Genomic DNA, 14,998 nt, shown 5'->3' with positions numbered 1-14,998 from the left:
TAAGGTCCCTTCAGACTCAGGCCATTCTATGATTTTAGCATTATAGGATGTGATGTTTCTGATGTTGAGTGGTGACCCCAGCACTGCCAGCACTTCAGCATGGCTTGGAAAGCCATCAGTGGTTTGCATGAGGCTGGAGCAGGGATGTGGTGGCCAAGAACCCCCGAGTCAGAGACCCGAATCAGGGTTGCTTCATGGTGTGGAGTAGCCATCCTTACTTCTGTTTTCTTTGGAATTAAGTGAAACCTTCCCACAATCCCCACTTTTTCCATAAACACAGCCCTGCAGGGGTGGATATGCTTACCTGAGTCTGTCCAGTCTGCCAAAGACATCCATCTGTTCATGAGTCAGTCACAAAAACAGGGCTTCCAAAACCAAAAGAGGGAGAGTCTGAGGCATCCTGTGGTTTTCACCCCCTTCAATCATGGAGATTAACTGCAGAGCTGCTGAATAATCAAGACACTTGATTTTGGATTAATGACTGTGAGATAAGAGCCATAGTTTATAGTGAAAGATTTCAGGAATACAGCTGGATTAATTAGGCTTCATCATTAATTGAGCCCTGTAGGAGGAACAGTTTACTCTTGTTACTGGCAGGTACCACTCCCATACCAATCAGACCTTGCTCTCAAAGCTAGGACACAACTCTGGTCCTCTACTGTACTTGTGCTTCTCAGAGTCCTTGAAAGCTGACAGTCCTTTCCTGGAAAGGCCTGGAAAAAAAAAAATCAATATTTTTGTATCCTTGCCTTCATGGGTCAGCAGGACATCTGACCAAAAATCTGAAAGAGGGAAGGCACCAGTAAGTGTACTTCTGAAACCTATTCTGTGTGGGAGGGAAAACCAACCTAGAGAAACCAAATTTTGCTCATAATAGTTCATGGCTTTTCAGCAACTTGTATTCACAATTTTGATTTCCAGAAAACTGCACAAGACTTAGGAAGTTTTATCAGTATGTTAAAAGACCTCTTCAGAAAAAATACAACATAGGAACTCTTTGCCAACTCTTTGAATGTATTTATTTATGTTTGGATTTGTGTAAGGAAGTCTCATGCTATAAATTTTTATTAAAAACATGTCATTAGAAATAAATAGTACATTTATAGTCATAAGTAAAACAGTAGTTTTTACGCACACGAATGTTTGGCTTCCTCTTACAAAACAGGAATTGTATTTCACCATCTTTTTTTTTATTTGTTTATACTTGATATAAAAGGATAAAGCTGCTGCATGAAGTTTATATTTATTGTGGGTTTAATATATCCCCAGACTAGGTTTTTTGTCTATTTTCCTAATAATATTGGTACAGAAAATACCCTTCTATTCTTGCTATTTATTTTCGGTATGGTAAATGAGCTTAAACATTGCAGAAAGAATTTAATGATAATAACAAAGACTAATACATTTGTTGCTTTTTCCTGCTTGCTGATGGAAATGACTGATTTGTATGAGAAAAGAAATATGCTTATAGAAAGGCTCGACACCACCAGCTAATTAAAGGAAAAAATACATTATTATAGAACTTTATTTTCATTAGCTATGTGAAGATGCATGTCCTGGTTTCTCAGATACTAGGAAAGCAGAATTCCTCAATGCTGTTCTCCTTTCTTGCTTCTGTTTCCTGCAGATCCAGCTGATGATACTCAAACGTCACACGGTTGATGTGTTTGCCACTGGAGACCATTCGAAGCACAGTGTTGTCACAGCCAATCTTCATTTGGGCTATTTAGGGAAAAGAGATATAAGGGGGCATAAAAACATTTGTATGAGAGAAAGTGAGAGAAAAGAGATGTATAATGATGGGAATTATGAAGCACCGATACATGCAGTTTTGGAAATAAAGCAAATTCATGTGTCATGGGACCTGCCGGTGGTGATATTGCTGATTAACTTTTGTGTTTGTTAGTTTTGATTTACAATGCTTGGGTATTTAATCAAGTATCCTTCCCTCATCCAAATGCTACTGCATGTCTATGTGCTACCGTTGGATACCATGAGTGATGGGTAATGGCACTCTCTCCTGGAGATAGCCAAAATTAGCAACATCAAAATGTTTCCCATTAGAGGGACGAGTGGATTTGTATGTAAGGACATTCTTCACAGGAACAAAGGCATGGGAGAGTCCTGTCGAGACAAACTCAAATGGTAGTGCCCAGCACATGGTCCCACTCTGAGGGAAATTAAATGTTACTAACTGCTGCTTTAGGCAAGCCATTTGAGTGGAGGCTTGGCAAAGCCTTTTTGGGGAGCTTGGGGAACTTCCTCACTTGAGGAGAAATCTGGCATGTCACTGGGGGAGGAGAAGCTGCTGAGATGGATTTCCACTTCCCTCACACCACCAGGAAAACACATTTTAATCTCATTCCAGTGCTCAGTATTATCATTCAACAGCAGCACTTACCAGTTAAGTCTTTGAAAAGTGCCTGGACTGTTAAGTTGTAGTGTGATGAAGGGCAAGGGAGACCACCAGGGCCAGGCACACTCCTGCCCTGCAGTGCTGTGGAAATGCTGCTTCTCCAGTGCCCTGTTGGTACTCCTGAGATATGACAGGTGTGCCACAGGGGTTAGTCTGTCATATCACTGCCACACTTTGCAGCCTGCTGTTGAGTATTAGGGAAACTGGAACTTCTTATTTTTATGGGGAGGAAGAAGGCACTGGACCAGCATGATAATGAGACAGGTTCAGAGCCCCAGCAGGTTCAAAGTATAGAATGGGAACTCTGAGGCTTTTGGGGTAGGTGTTACGCCAGCAGCAGAAAAGGTCTTGGGAACACTGAGTAAATAAGAGAAAAGCCCTTTAACTGAAAGTGTAACAATCTGTCCTGATTTGTTGTGAATTTCCAGACCTTTTTATGTGCTGACATTCTAATAATTATTTTTGTCATAGGACAAGAATTTTTTAAATATGTCTAATTCAGCCTTGTCATAATGATTACTGAAGGGGCAAATGGAGGTGGTCATGGGTGTGCTGTAACACATTGCCAAACCACAGGCTTTAGCTCCCATGTTCTGCTAAATGTTGAGTTCACCAGTCTAGCAGGCAGTCCAGATGTGTGTGATGGTCTCTGCATGCCTTATTATGGTTAATTATTTTATTACGTGGAGGTAATTGGAAGAAGTTCTTACCAGACCCATGAAAGGAATGACAGAGGTCAGCTAGTGGAAACATCTTGGATGGGTCTAAGCCAGCTCCTCCAAGAAGCTCTACAAAATCTCCCACTCCTGCACAGCTTGCAGATGGTTTCTTAAAAAGGCAGAGACCAAATGTTATTTACCATTCATCTCCAAAATGTAGCAGGTCTGCAGACATTATTGCAGCTAACAATAGGTTTTAGAAATCCCCTGTGCTTAAAGCTGTATGAAATCAATTTCTCATCCTGAGCAGTACTACCTTGATTTTACATTAGTAAGTTAATTTTCTTAAGGCATTCCAAAGAAAGACCTAAGCAGACTCTGAAAATTACTGACAACTAGAAAAGGTGTTGATTCAACTGCTTTTAATGCAGATAAGCAATCTGTTTCTGGATGCTTAAACACGTAAGCAAATTAATGCAGACATGAGCTGTATGTATTCCTATATTCAGCTGGCAGGCAGGAGCTTCTGTTCCACTATACCATACTCATTCCTAAAAAAATGCTAAAATGGCACCATTGTGGCAAAGTAAATTAAGGTAGAAATTAACAAAAAGAACAGTTTTTTTCTGAAAACAATGGCATGCTGTATATTATATCTACAATCTTCCTGAAATTAATGCTCTTTGCCAAAAATATCTTGCATGCTCACCTTGAGCACCTTTGGGCTGTCATCCCTATGCTGGTATTTGAGTGCCTGGTTTCTTTACCTTCCTGTGCTGTTGTCCTTTTCTGCTCACCACTGAATAAGTCAACTAATTCACTTGCCCATCTCTCAAAAACTGGCTTGTTCAGACACTGGCAATCTCCTTGAAGAACTTAGGCTGTCAGACTCACTGGCAGGAGAAAACAAATTTCCTTGCTCTATTCTTCTGAATATTTTGAAATCGGCACCTTCCAGGCACAGGTATCACCAATATCTCCTGTCTTCTTCTGTTGGTTTGTCACCAAGCACCAAATATCCGAGATGAGAGCAGGAAATGCCCAGCATATGGAGCAGGAAATCAGTTGCGAGCATGTTTGTATTTTGTCTGTGATGATACCTTGCTATCTAGTGGCTCCTTTCTCTCTTCAGGTGTTTTCTGCTTTCATTAAGTACAGACAGACAGCTCTCAGAGAGAGCGCTCCTTTCTTTATAATGAAATCCTTACCCTTTGTTATGGCAAGCAATTGTTACATTCATTAATGATACTTTGCATAATTTGGCTGCCATTGCAACATTACAGAGACAGTCGCGACAGAGACAGCCCCAGCTCTCCTCTCAGGGGGAAACCAGAGCCCTCTTCGTGCACACAAGAAGTCCAGAACACCCATGACTTAGCAACCAGCACCACAGCCTTCCCTCTTCTGTGCCCACAAAAATTGCCCATGCTAATATTTTCTTAGGATATAAAGATCTCACCTTTAAAAAGAGACCATTTAAATGTCCCAGGATAAGATCAGATATTTTTATCACCACTGGGTAGATTATGGAGAAGCTGCAGTTTCTGTGCTGGTGAGGAATGACCATGGTAAACCTTCCTGAGGGGGTCTGAGAGATGACATTGCAAGCTGGGACACAGGAAAAGGTGCAAGAGTTACTTGTCCAGTCATCACTGCATGTAGCAAAACTACATCATTACAGTACCAAAAAAGCAGAGATTGTTTAATTACTGTGAGTTACAACCAAATGCTGAAAACAAAAATGTGTGGCGTTTTCTGAGGCTCTTGCATAGCATTAGTTCCTTAAAAATTCCTTCCCCATTTTTTTACTATATAGCATGAGGTCTGGCAGAACCTGAGGGTGAAGCAGTCAATAGAAGAGCTCATCCTGAAATCCGTACATCATTCTGTATGGCTCATGCTGTCAAGGGCTCATACAGTTTGTCAGTTTGAAGGAGGCGAAACATTGGTGGAGGGAGGAACTGTGTTTAGTTTTGACAGCTTACTGCCTGATATTGCCAGCAACTCCCTGAATCCTATTCTGCTCTTCTGAACTGGAGTTCCTTACACTGCAAAATATCTCACTGAAATGAGAGCATGATTTCATCTTTAAGTTCAGACTTAGGAGTTCAGGTAAAGGTGTAACTTATCCTCTATGGGAGCCACCCAAGGGATCCTTGACATAGATCTGGAGTCCTGCAGTTTCTTTAGCAGGACAGTGAGAGACACCAGGCACCTCCAGCAGTTGAATACAATAATCACATCCATGGGCATGAAGCCTCACCAGGGTGGGGACCTAGCTTGCGGGCCCAAGTCTGAATAACTTGGAGTAAAGACATAGCAGATGTACTGTCACTGGTTTTGGGTTTTGGTGGTTTTTTGTTTGTTTGGTTTGTGTGTGTGTGTGTGTGTGTGTGTGTGTGAGTGCTCGCGTGTGTGGTTTTTGTTTGTTTTTTTTTCTTTTGTTGTTTTTGGGGTTGTTTGATGTTTGGGTGGGGGTTTTATTTGTTTGTTGTTGTTTGTTTGTTTATTTGTTCTGTTTTTGTTTTGTTTGGTCACTTTGAGCAGTTAGGAGATAAATCAGACTGGCCTGAACAGTAATTGTTAAATGTCTTGTCTTCTCTGGAAAACATAATTCAACTGAGGTACTGGAACAGGTTGCCCAGTCAAGTTGTGGGTGGTCCACTGCTGGAAGAGGTCATGACCAGGTTGGATGAGGCCCTGGATAACCTGGATTAGCACGTGGCATTCCTGGCCATGGTGGGAGGGTTTGAAACAAGGTCATCCTTATGATCTCTTTCAACCTAAGCTGTTCTACAATTCTATGATAATTTGTGCCTTGCCAGCTCAGAGGCTTAGGCAAAGAACTTGCAGATTGATCTCTGTGATTGTGTATCTCTCATAACTACCACATTACCATTCAATACACTGATTTTACTGTTAACCTTTTTTGAATATTTTTTCCTCATTGTTCACCCGGATCTAGAAAACACTGAGATTGAAGTTGCTCAACTAACACTATTGGTTCTAGCTAAATGTGTTGGAACGTGCCAATTTTAGACTGGGTGGGATCTTATTTGAAATAAAAAGCCTTATGGTTTTGCATATTGAAGCCTGTGTGATCTCTTAAGCTCCCTTGTTTTCTTGGGACTCACTCTGAGCCTGGATGAAGCCTGCAGGTGCTCATGGCTCCACCTGCCTTACTGCAACCGTGTCAGTGCAGATAACCACAGCGAGAAAACTCAGTGCAAAGCAACATGTCCTCTTTGCTTCCTGCCCCAAATTCAAGCCCCTTTGGTGGTATGAAATGCAGACTTACGGAAGAGATTCCTGTTTTTCTTGACTGTGACAGTAAATCCATTGCCTGGTAGCTGAATCCTGAAGAAGATCATTGCCACATTCTGTGATGATCTGATGCTCCTCTGAATATTCCCAGTCTCACAGAAGTCTACATATCTTTGAGAAGTGGTGAGAGGATGGTCCAAGGAACTGGGAAATTTCTCTCCTTTGAGTATCCATCCATCAAACACCTACAGATGTTCAACAACATAAAACAAGATTTTGCTTAATACTCTGCTAGCAGAGAACAGAAACATGAAGTATAGCAGACACTCTTTTCTTTTGACACTATAAAACCTGTTCAAAGCCACATACCGAAGACAAAAATTCTCTGTATTTATTGATTTCCTAACATTTAACTAAATATTCATGCTTCATGGATGTTTATTCATTATTCATGGATGTTTAGGAAAGGGATACATGTAACTTTTAATGTTATCTTCTTCATATGTTATCTTCTTCAGGTGAAACTTTTTGGTTTTTTTAGGGAGGTATCTCTTTTTTCTTCAGCATCATCACAATCTTTTTTTTTTTTTTTTTTTTTTTTGCAATTACATTGTTACTATGAGGAGTTTTTGACCAGCTTGATTTGGATGCTTTACAGCTTGTCATTAATGGTCCCAGTGGTCTTGCAGAGATATTGGGATAAAAAAGCCTTCGGGGAAGAATTACTGGCAGTATTGCTCTTACTTGTGTCAGCTATTTTACCTCATCCTAACCACTAGAAAACAAAAAAAAAAAATCCTGCATTATTTATCTGGACCTTAAGCATCAACTGCTACAAATCTTTGCTTCATAACAAAAAAGCAACAATTTTCCTTCTCCATCTTCAGATCAGAAGTAGAAATACGTATTAGTTCTAGCATAGACACCCGGCTGCCTGCCTTGCTGTTTCAATTCCCTCCTAGCTGCTCTCACATGGCAATTCCTTGAACACTTCAGTCAATACTCCCAAAATTCAGGAACCAGGTTCAGCCATCGCTTCAGTCAATAATTCTGATGTGAGAATTCCTGATGTTCCTGATGCATCAGGATCTGTCTCTGGATTTGCCCGAACTATAAGTTTCTGAAGTAATAGGATGCAGGTGCTCAAATTACATGAGGGAAAAGCTGCCTATACATACATACATACATACATACACACATATATATAAAATAGAGAAGAGTTTGGGACACCATTACCAAAGAAAGGAAAGCTCATTAAAACATAAAAGATATCTTGGCATTTTTCTAGCCTCCATGAGTGACCATGAGTGCAAGTACAAAAGTCTTAGCCCCACAAGAATCTGATATCAGCCTCCCTGTAGCCACGTGGGGAGAGATGTCAGCCAAGATACGGAATGGAAGGACAGAATTCTGACCAGGAGACAAGGAAAGGGCTGAAGAGCAGCCTTCCTCCTTCACTCTGTTCCTGGACTTTGGCTTGCCACTAGATGGGATGTGGTCTATTCTGTGCCTTGCCATTTCAGCACAAAGGGAAAAGTGCAAGGCGAAGGGAGCCAGGGACCATGGAGCCTCCCCTTCTCTCCTTGACTGAGTGCAGATCTTGGTGAGTGCTCCTGCCTGCCAGAGAAATGTGCTGGTAAAGTTTTTTAACATTGGAATATAAATGGCTCTGAGTCACGAGCCGCTTTCTGTTCAGAGCCAATGAGCCAATTTCCAGAGCCAATTTCCCTCCTGAAAAGTTCTAGCAGGGAAATTTTAAAGAAAGCCTGCAATGATCCACTCACTGGTAATCCAGTGCTAAGTGACCTGAGAGGAGAGATCCCAGAGCAGTAACCACGATCCAGAGAAATGCATCATTATCTGCTGGGCTCATCTGATTCACAGTGCAATGAGCAAATGCTACTAACCAAATTTTCAGTGGTCCACCAGGGTATGAACACTCTATAGAGGCACTTCTTGAAAAGTTCAGAAGAGCCAGTATTGTAGGCTGGACAGGGATCCTCATCCTGCATCTGACTTTGCTTTAGAGGAGTGGTGATGTGGGGGACACGTACTGAGAGTGCCTCAGGGAGCAGAAAGAGCCACCCCAGAGGCGGTTGCTTTTCCTGTTCTTTACACACAAACGCAAGCAACACACGGGTGTGCACATGCACTCCCCTGCCCCTTGCACACACAGCACACAGCTCACAAGTCAGAGGAGAGCTGCGACTTGCAGTTTCTTACCTTCAGGAAGTCCCCCCCTTGGCAGTCGATGTTTACAAAGTCGTAGTGAATTGTGATGAGCTCCTCGGGCTCCCCGATGAAGAAGGTTGCGCAGTGCAGCTGTGGCTGGTCTGCGGTGAAGGTGAACTGCCCCTCTATACTCAGCATGTCAATGCACCCTGGAGAAGCAGGGACAAAGGGCTGCTGCCTCTGCCTGCTCTGCAGAAAGACCCCGTGCCAGCTCCCACTGTGCAGGGAAGGAGGGGATAGGAGAGACGCCCCCCCGCACTGGGATCCGGCTGGCAGTGAGGACAGGGAGAGCCAGCTGAAGCAATTAGGAGCCTGCTGAGCATCAGAGGATAAATAGTAACTGGCAGGTGTGAGCACAAACGTGCGACGGGGGGGATGAAGGGGGATGGTGTGTCAATGCATCTCGGAGCAGAAAACTCCGTATGTGTATGCGCGCAAGTGCACGAACACTATTCTTTCAGATTTCTTTCCAGTCACAGCTTCCTCACCTGCCCCACCCCTCGGCAATGTGACCCTGCCTAGGGGCATGGGTGGGGAATCCCCATCTTACTCCAGTTATTTGGGACCATTAACTATGAACCCCAACCCTCTGCCTTAAACCACGGGTTTCTGCATGTTTAATGCTTTGTCCTTCTTCTCCCTAGTCTTGCAAAAACTCCTGGAGCTGCTACTCCCAATTAGCCCCTTTCCCTCCCTGAGATACCCCCAGGATTCTCCACCTGCCAGTAGTCCCTACCAGAGCACCAAAGAAACTCACGGAGTGACCGCCGGTAGATCTGTCCTGCAGACAGCTCTCGCTTCAGATCCTCACTGAGGAGTAGGAAGGGGTCGTCTTCACCAGCATCCCTCACCTGGTTAAAGATGGAGGGAAAAAAGAGTCTGGGGCAAAGTGAAAAGCAGCTCTCTCCCTGCACCTCCCAAGAATAGGCACAGCGTATTATGTCCCCCCTCCAGAAACAGTTCAGCTTTGGAAGGGCTCTGGCTGAAAGCTGCAACCTGCAGCAGAGAGGTTGGGATCTAAGAGGTAAGCCCAGCCGCTAAGTGTGCTGAGAGTTTCTTAAATCCTCAGCAATATTGCTGAGCACAAATAGAGGGGTAGCACACAGTACATGGGACTGTTGTATTAATGTTACCCAGGCAGAAGTTTAATGCAGGAGAAGTGGGAAGAGGAAAGGGAGAGAGAATAAAGCACGATGCTTGAAAGGTGAGAGCACAAGTTAGAAGATAGCAGCTAAAAGCACAGTGAGATGTTTAATCACTAGCCCTATTGCTCACCTCTAGGTATCTGGTTTCTCCTTTGGAAGCTGCCAGGAAGATGAGAACGAGGTGGCATTGAAACTGGAAAGCAGACGGCATGCTGACACCTCCTCTGGCGGCCGTCCCCTGTGGCCGAGTTTCTGCGGGTCTGTGCCGGTATGCAGGAGCCGCTGGGGTGTCTTGGAGCGACTCTTTTTATAGAGCTGCTGGGAGGGGAGGCACTTGGTCCCCGTACTGATAGGGTAACCCATGGTAACTGAATTCCTCTCACAGTGACACAGTACGTGGGCATGACAAGGGTCCAAATTACAGCCACAAATTTTCAAGGCGGTTGAATTCCCCTCTCTGGCAGATGTCTTTCCTTCTAATCTTCTGGTGGAATAGCTGAAAACCTCTGGGGGAGAGAGCCCATCCCTGCGCACATATACAGGGCACTCATACACTGTGTTTACTCCCAGTTTTTCCAAAGCAAGCGATGAGCATTCCTCCCTCCTCCTGGGGCAGTCTCAGGGTATTTCAGACCTGCAGGGTTTTCTGCCTACCTTCTGCTGCTCTGTGACATGCAGCTCTCTGCAGTGCCAGTGCGTGTGCCTGTGCCGGGTCCTTCCTGCTGTCCAGGCCTGGGTGGGCACTCCTGTGTCCCAGGCAGGTTTGCAGCCTGTGCCAGCATCCTTCCAGGTCTCTGCAGTGAGCACACAGGCAAAACCAGACAGCTCTTCCCACTGAAAACAGCTTTCATACAGAAATTATGAAAACTTGGGCTTCCCAGGGGCATATTCATCACAGAACTCCTGATACTGCTTCAGCCTTGATCATCAAGTGAAACCTGAGAAAATCTTTAAAAGTTGAGCCTGTGAGTGAAAATTCATAACTCTGCAGAGTACTAAAAATCTGGAACTCAGCAGAGGTATTAGATGTAGGGTATAGATCTGAAATCCATTGAAGTTCCTTGGGAATTACAAGATTTGGTGGAAAACTGCAGGGTTTAGTTCCAGTTTGCATTAGAGAATGGCTGGAAAATTAATCAGGAAGGTGAGAGGTGCCTTGGAGACCATGAGAATCAGAAGGGGCTGCAGAAAAGCCCAACCTTACTTGCTGTTTTTTTGCTCACTCTCTAAAGAGATTGGTAAGGTTAAAATTATAGCTTGACCCCTGCAATCCCAAATTCTGGCTGCAATGTCCCAGTTTGCCCTGCCAGTCCCCAACCTATACCTCAGACACTGAGTGTTGAGGAATATTCAGTGCAGGGAGCTGGGTGTGCAGCTGCAGTGAGAGCTGCAGATGGAAGTGTGGGGGCAGGAGTCCCAGCTCAAAGAGGCTGTGAACTGCCAACCTTTTGAATTTCAGAAGGCCCAGGGACCTGTGGCACCAGCCAAGTGACCAGACACTAAGAGATACAGCAAGATTCAAGGACTTAGCTGGAAGATCACAGACCTTCACAGACATAGGCTGTAAGGGTGTAAAAGCCCAGGAATTCCTTTGTTCAGGGTCCCTCTCTGGAGGCACCAGCTCAAGGTTTCTATTCTGCTGCTGCACCATTATAAAATTACCTAAAGGAGACAGAGGTCTGAGGCTCTGCTGTGGGAAAGCTGGGTTTGAGCTGGTGAGGAAAGCTGGTCTGCCTGAGTGAGTGTGGGATGTGCAGGGAGTTGAGTGGGGACCCATCGGCTCACTGGAGCTGCCTGCTATGAAGGGGCTTGGATCCCAGCAGTTGAAGGCTCTCATGGTGGGAGTGTGACTGCCTGAGTGCCTCCTGAATGGTCAGAATGGGACATTATCTTGCTGTGAGTCCTTGAAGATCGTCAGTGAAAGACGATCGTCAGTGAAAGCCTGTTTGATTGGGTGTCAATTTTTTACTGAAGATTTCAGATTTCAGAATTCAACTCCAAAAATTAGTGAAGGACACATGGCACTGCAGTTAAATATTATGACTCTGTTAAACCAGATGTGAGGTGATCTACTCAGAATGAAACATACAGCAGTGATGTCACCATAGTTTAAACTCTTGCCTATGAACAGCTGAGATCTAGGCTTAGCACAACAATCAGCGGTGGAAGGAAAAGGAAAGAAGCTCCACAGTGTGGAGGACACCCTGACAGATGAAGTGAGGGTACTGTCCTTCTCCAATAAACAAGGTGGTGGGAGGGACAATGGGCGCCATCTCCATATCTGCTGCAATTTATTGCTGACACGGGGCCTAAGGCGACTTTGAAATTCCTATGCAACACCTTGGAGCTTCTTATGAATATACAGATATTCTGTGCAAAAGCTGAACTCAGATACCCTTTGCTGTTGATGTGGAGCTGAATTTTAACAGAGGTGCTAAGCTGTTGGGTTTTTTCCCCCACTTTTCAGCCCTGGGCTCAGCAGGAGCTGATGAAGCACAATGACATCCTGACCAGCCTCATCACAAAGCCCCCCAGAGCCTGGGGTAACTCTCTGTGTCTTCAAAGACAGGGCTGTCCTCAGCCTCTAGTCTCATATGCCTTCTTTTGTGCAGCTCTAATGCTTGGGGAAGGCAAGTGTTTGGGATGGAATAGGGAATCACACTCAAAGAGATGAAGCTGCTGCTTCTGGCTGGGGCTCTGCTGCCTCAGGTGGAGCTCAAGCAGAGAAACCCCCAAAAGGGACTACTCAAAGGGGAAAGAGGGGGTTCATCTCCTAGCCCTGCATCTCAGCTGCCAGAGGATGAGAGAGGATGTGAAGCCATCCTTTCACTCAACTCTGCTGCCTCCTCAGTGTATCACAGGTCCTCTTCCCCTCTACCCTCCCTCTGTCTGCTGCAGCACTGCTTTTGTTAAAAGTCACTTGCAGAAACTGAGATTTTCAGGAGCTGAGAGTGTGACTAACAAAGCAAAGAAAAATCACTTCGAATTGGGTTCAAAACACCCCTGCAGCATTTCAGAAGGGAAAAGCACCTTCAATGTGATACAAACCCTTGGTGAATGAGGAGAGTGTAATTTTTCTTTCATGGAGTTGAGTCATGATAACACTCTAAAGGACAAATTTTTTTGTTAATATCAAATTGTTTAGCACAATAAAATGCCTTCCCAGTGACACCCTGTCACAGGCTAAACAATCCAGTTGATTGGCACCTTGATCTGCTAACAACTGTAAGTTACCCTGGGAGCAGCCCCTTTCCCTGGCAGAAATGACAGAAAGCCATGGTGCTGGTTAGAGTCTGGGCTGGGTGCAGGGCATCACTCACTCTGCTCTGATGCAGCTCACGATGGTATTGTTTAGGCACCCCAGCCTTTGTAGCACCTTGGGCTGCTAAAGTAGTGCTCATGGGTGGGCTTTTCAGGAATGTGCTTTGGAGGACCGGCCTTCCCCACTCGTGCTCAAAACTTGTAGGTGTCTTGTCAACTATTATAGAAAAGAAGCAATCCCAGCTGTAGTAAGAAGTGGAGAAAATAAAGCTGAATAAAGACAGTAGTGAAACAAACTCCATTTACCCTCCCCCATGGTGATCAAATCATGCTTTGTCCTGCAATACAGACGGTAAATGCAGCTTCTTCTCATGAAAGGTAAAAGTAGTCCTCACAGGAAGAGTACCCATGAAGTGCTCGGTAGTGAGATTTCTTAGCGAGAAGTGCTTGAGCTACAGACAATCCTTAGGGATCCCTCCCTTTAGCAAAGAGGGGACAGGTGTTATGAACCCTTTTGGCTCTCAAAAAGGGGCCCGTGGGTTCCCATCTCTTCTTACACCTCAGCTGCAGCCTGACTTCTTGCACAACCAGCTCAAGCAGACCAAACCCCTCACTAGCATCAGGTCCTTAAACCTGAGTTAATATTTTCTGTATAGACACAGTTCCAAGCAAACTTCACACCACAGGGATCAGCTTGGCTGCTGCATGTCCCATGGGGGCTCCTCTGATGTCTGTGACTGGTTTCTTGAACTGAGAGGAGCAGAAGTGAGACTGCAGTACAACTGCTCCAGGGAAGAGGAGCAGTCCTGCCTCAGGCACTCTGTCCTCAGCTGTTCATGCTGATTTCTCACTACTGCTCATTGCTGGCTGAAGAGATGCCATGTGGGGTCATGCACAGTGTGAGACATCTGACTGGACTTTAAACTTCATACTGCGTCAGCTGCTAAACATTGCGCTGAGCTACATTTATTTCCCTTATGCTTTTTCCCGCTCTAATTGAGAATTCATTCAGGGGTTAGCTTTTCATTTCCTTCATGGTGTCTGTGAGATGTAGTACTAGTCATTCCTGTCTTGTTATCATGTGGCTGCAGGTCTCATATCAATATTAGTGTCTTTGAAGAGTAGGAGATTGCTGCACATCACTTCTAGTTTATTATACATGTTCAACTGTTTGTGAATCCTTCAGTATATTGTTTCTGAACAATGGGATCAGCTAGCCCAGATTAAGGTGAGAAAGAAATCTAGCGTCTCTATAGTGTCACGACTGCTACAGTGAAGGCTAAATTTTTTGTCCCATCTTTGCTAAACCACAATTAATCACTGCTTTGAAATAATAGCACAGAAAAGAAAGCAAGGGGAAGAATGTGCAGCAAATCACAGTCCTGAAAGCCATTAGGAAACCACGTCTTTGATACAGACATGTACAAGATTTCACTTCAAACTCTGAGACAAAGAGAAACATGTAAGAAGCTCCTGTTCCTGGCTCACAGGACTATGGACGTACAATAGGAAAGATAGAATTCAGCATTGCTAAAGTAAATTGGCCCTGTCAATGGTTTGAAGATATGTCCTTTTTGCAAGCAGACTTGCAATGACGGCTGAAGGAGAACATTTCCAGCAGCAGAAACACAAAGATCTGAGATCACATTTTGTGCTTCGGTCCTTTACTCTTGTGTTTGTTTCAATATCAGGCAGGTGTTCCAACAGTCCATGATCCAGCCTGAGCCCAGGACTCCTCCCTCTGTAATCAGTCCACATCTCCATCACTGATTTCTGTTACTACCGTCTGCCTCAGCTCTGTGCTGGGTATGACAAGCCTCTTCCAAAGCTCACCACACATCTCTCTGTAACTTCTATTCACTTCTATTACTTCTCTGTGTGTGTCTAAATTGGCTTTAAATAGAGCTGAACTTGCCATAAGGTGAAGTAAGAATGGCTTGTTAACTCTGGGCAGTTTGACACAAGAGACGGTGTGATTTATCACATTGAGTGGCTCAGAGGGATGACAAACACATGTGATT

At 44.4% G+C, this 14,998-nt stretch overlaps 1 protein-coding gene across 1 annotated transcript; it reads right to left on the bottom strand.

Annotated features, from left to right (window-relative positions):
- Positions 1-1,012: 1,012 nt before the first annotated feature.
- CRHBP (corticotropin releasing hormone binding protein) lies at positions 1,013-9,942 on the bottom strand. Its single transcript, XM_059874037.1, has 7 exons — positions 9,847-9,942; positions 9,329-9,422; positions 8,563-8,720; positions 6,374-6,584; positions 4,535-4,683; positions 3,127-3,244; positions 1,013-1,722 (listed from the first exon to the last, which is right to left on the bottom strand). Exons 1-7 carry the CDS (start codon positions 9,925-9,927, stop codon positions 1,565-1,567), a joined length of 969 nt encoding a protein of 322 aa, XP_059730020.1. The 5' UTR covers positions 9,928-9,942; the 3' UTR covers positions 1,013-1,564.
- Between the last annotated feature and the right edge of the window lie 5,056 nt (positions 9,943-14,998).

The sequence above is a fragment of the Haemorhous mexicanus genome, chromosome Z (genome assembly GCF_027477595.1).
Source record: "Haemorhous mexicanus isolate bHaeMex1 chromosome Z, bHaeMex1.pri, whole genome shotgun sequence".
Classification (NCBI taxonomy): Eukaryota; Metazoa; Chordata; class Aves; order Passeriformes; family Fringillidae; genus Haemorhous; species Haemorhous mexicanus.
This window is presented reverse-complemented; position numbering and strand designations above follow the sequence as displayed.

Excerpts from the sequence above, each read along its gene's own strand:
- CRHBP (XM_059874037.1), bottom strand. The coding sequence starts at position 9,927 with ATGCCGTCTGCTTTCCAGTTTCAATGCCACCTCGTTCTCATCTTCCTG. Across the intron at positions 8,721-9,328 it reads GATCTACCGGCGGTCACTCC|GGTGCATTGACATGCTGAGT; the intron begins GTGAGTTTCTTT and ends CTGCTTCTCCAG. Across the intron at positions 6,585-8,562 it reads AAGGGGGGGACTTCCTGAAG|GTGTTTGATGGATGGATACT; the intron begins GTAAGAAACTGC and ends GAACATCTGTAG.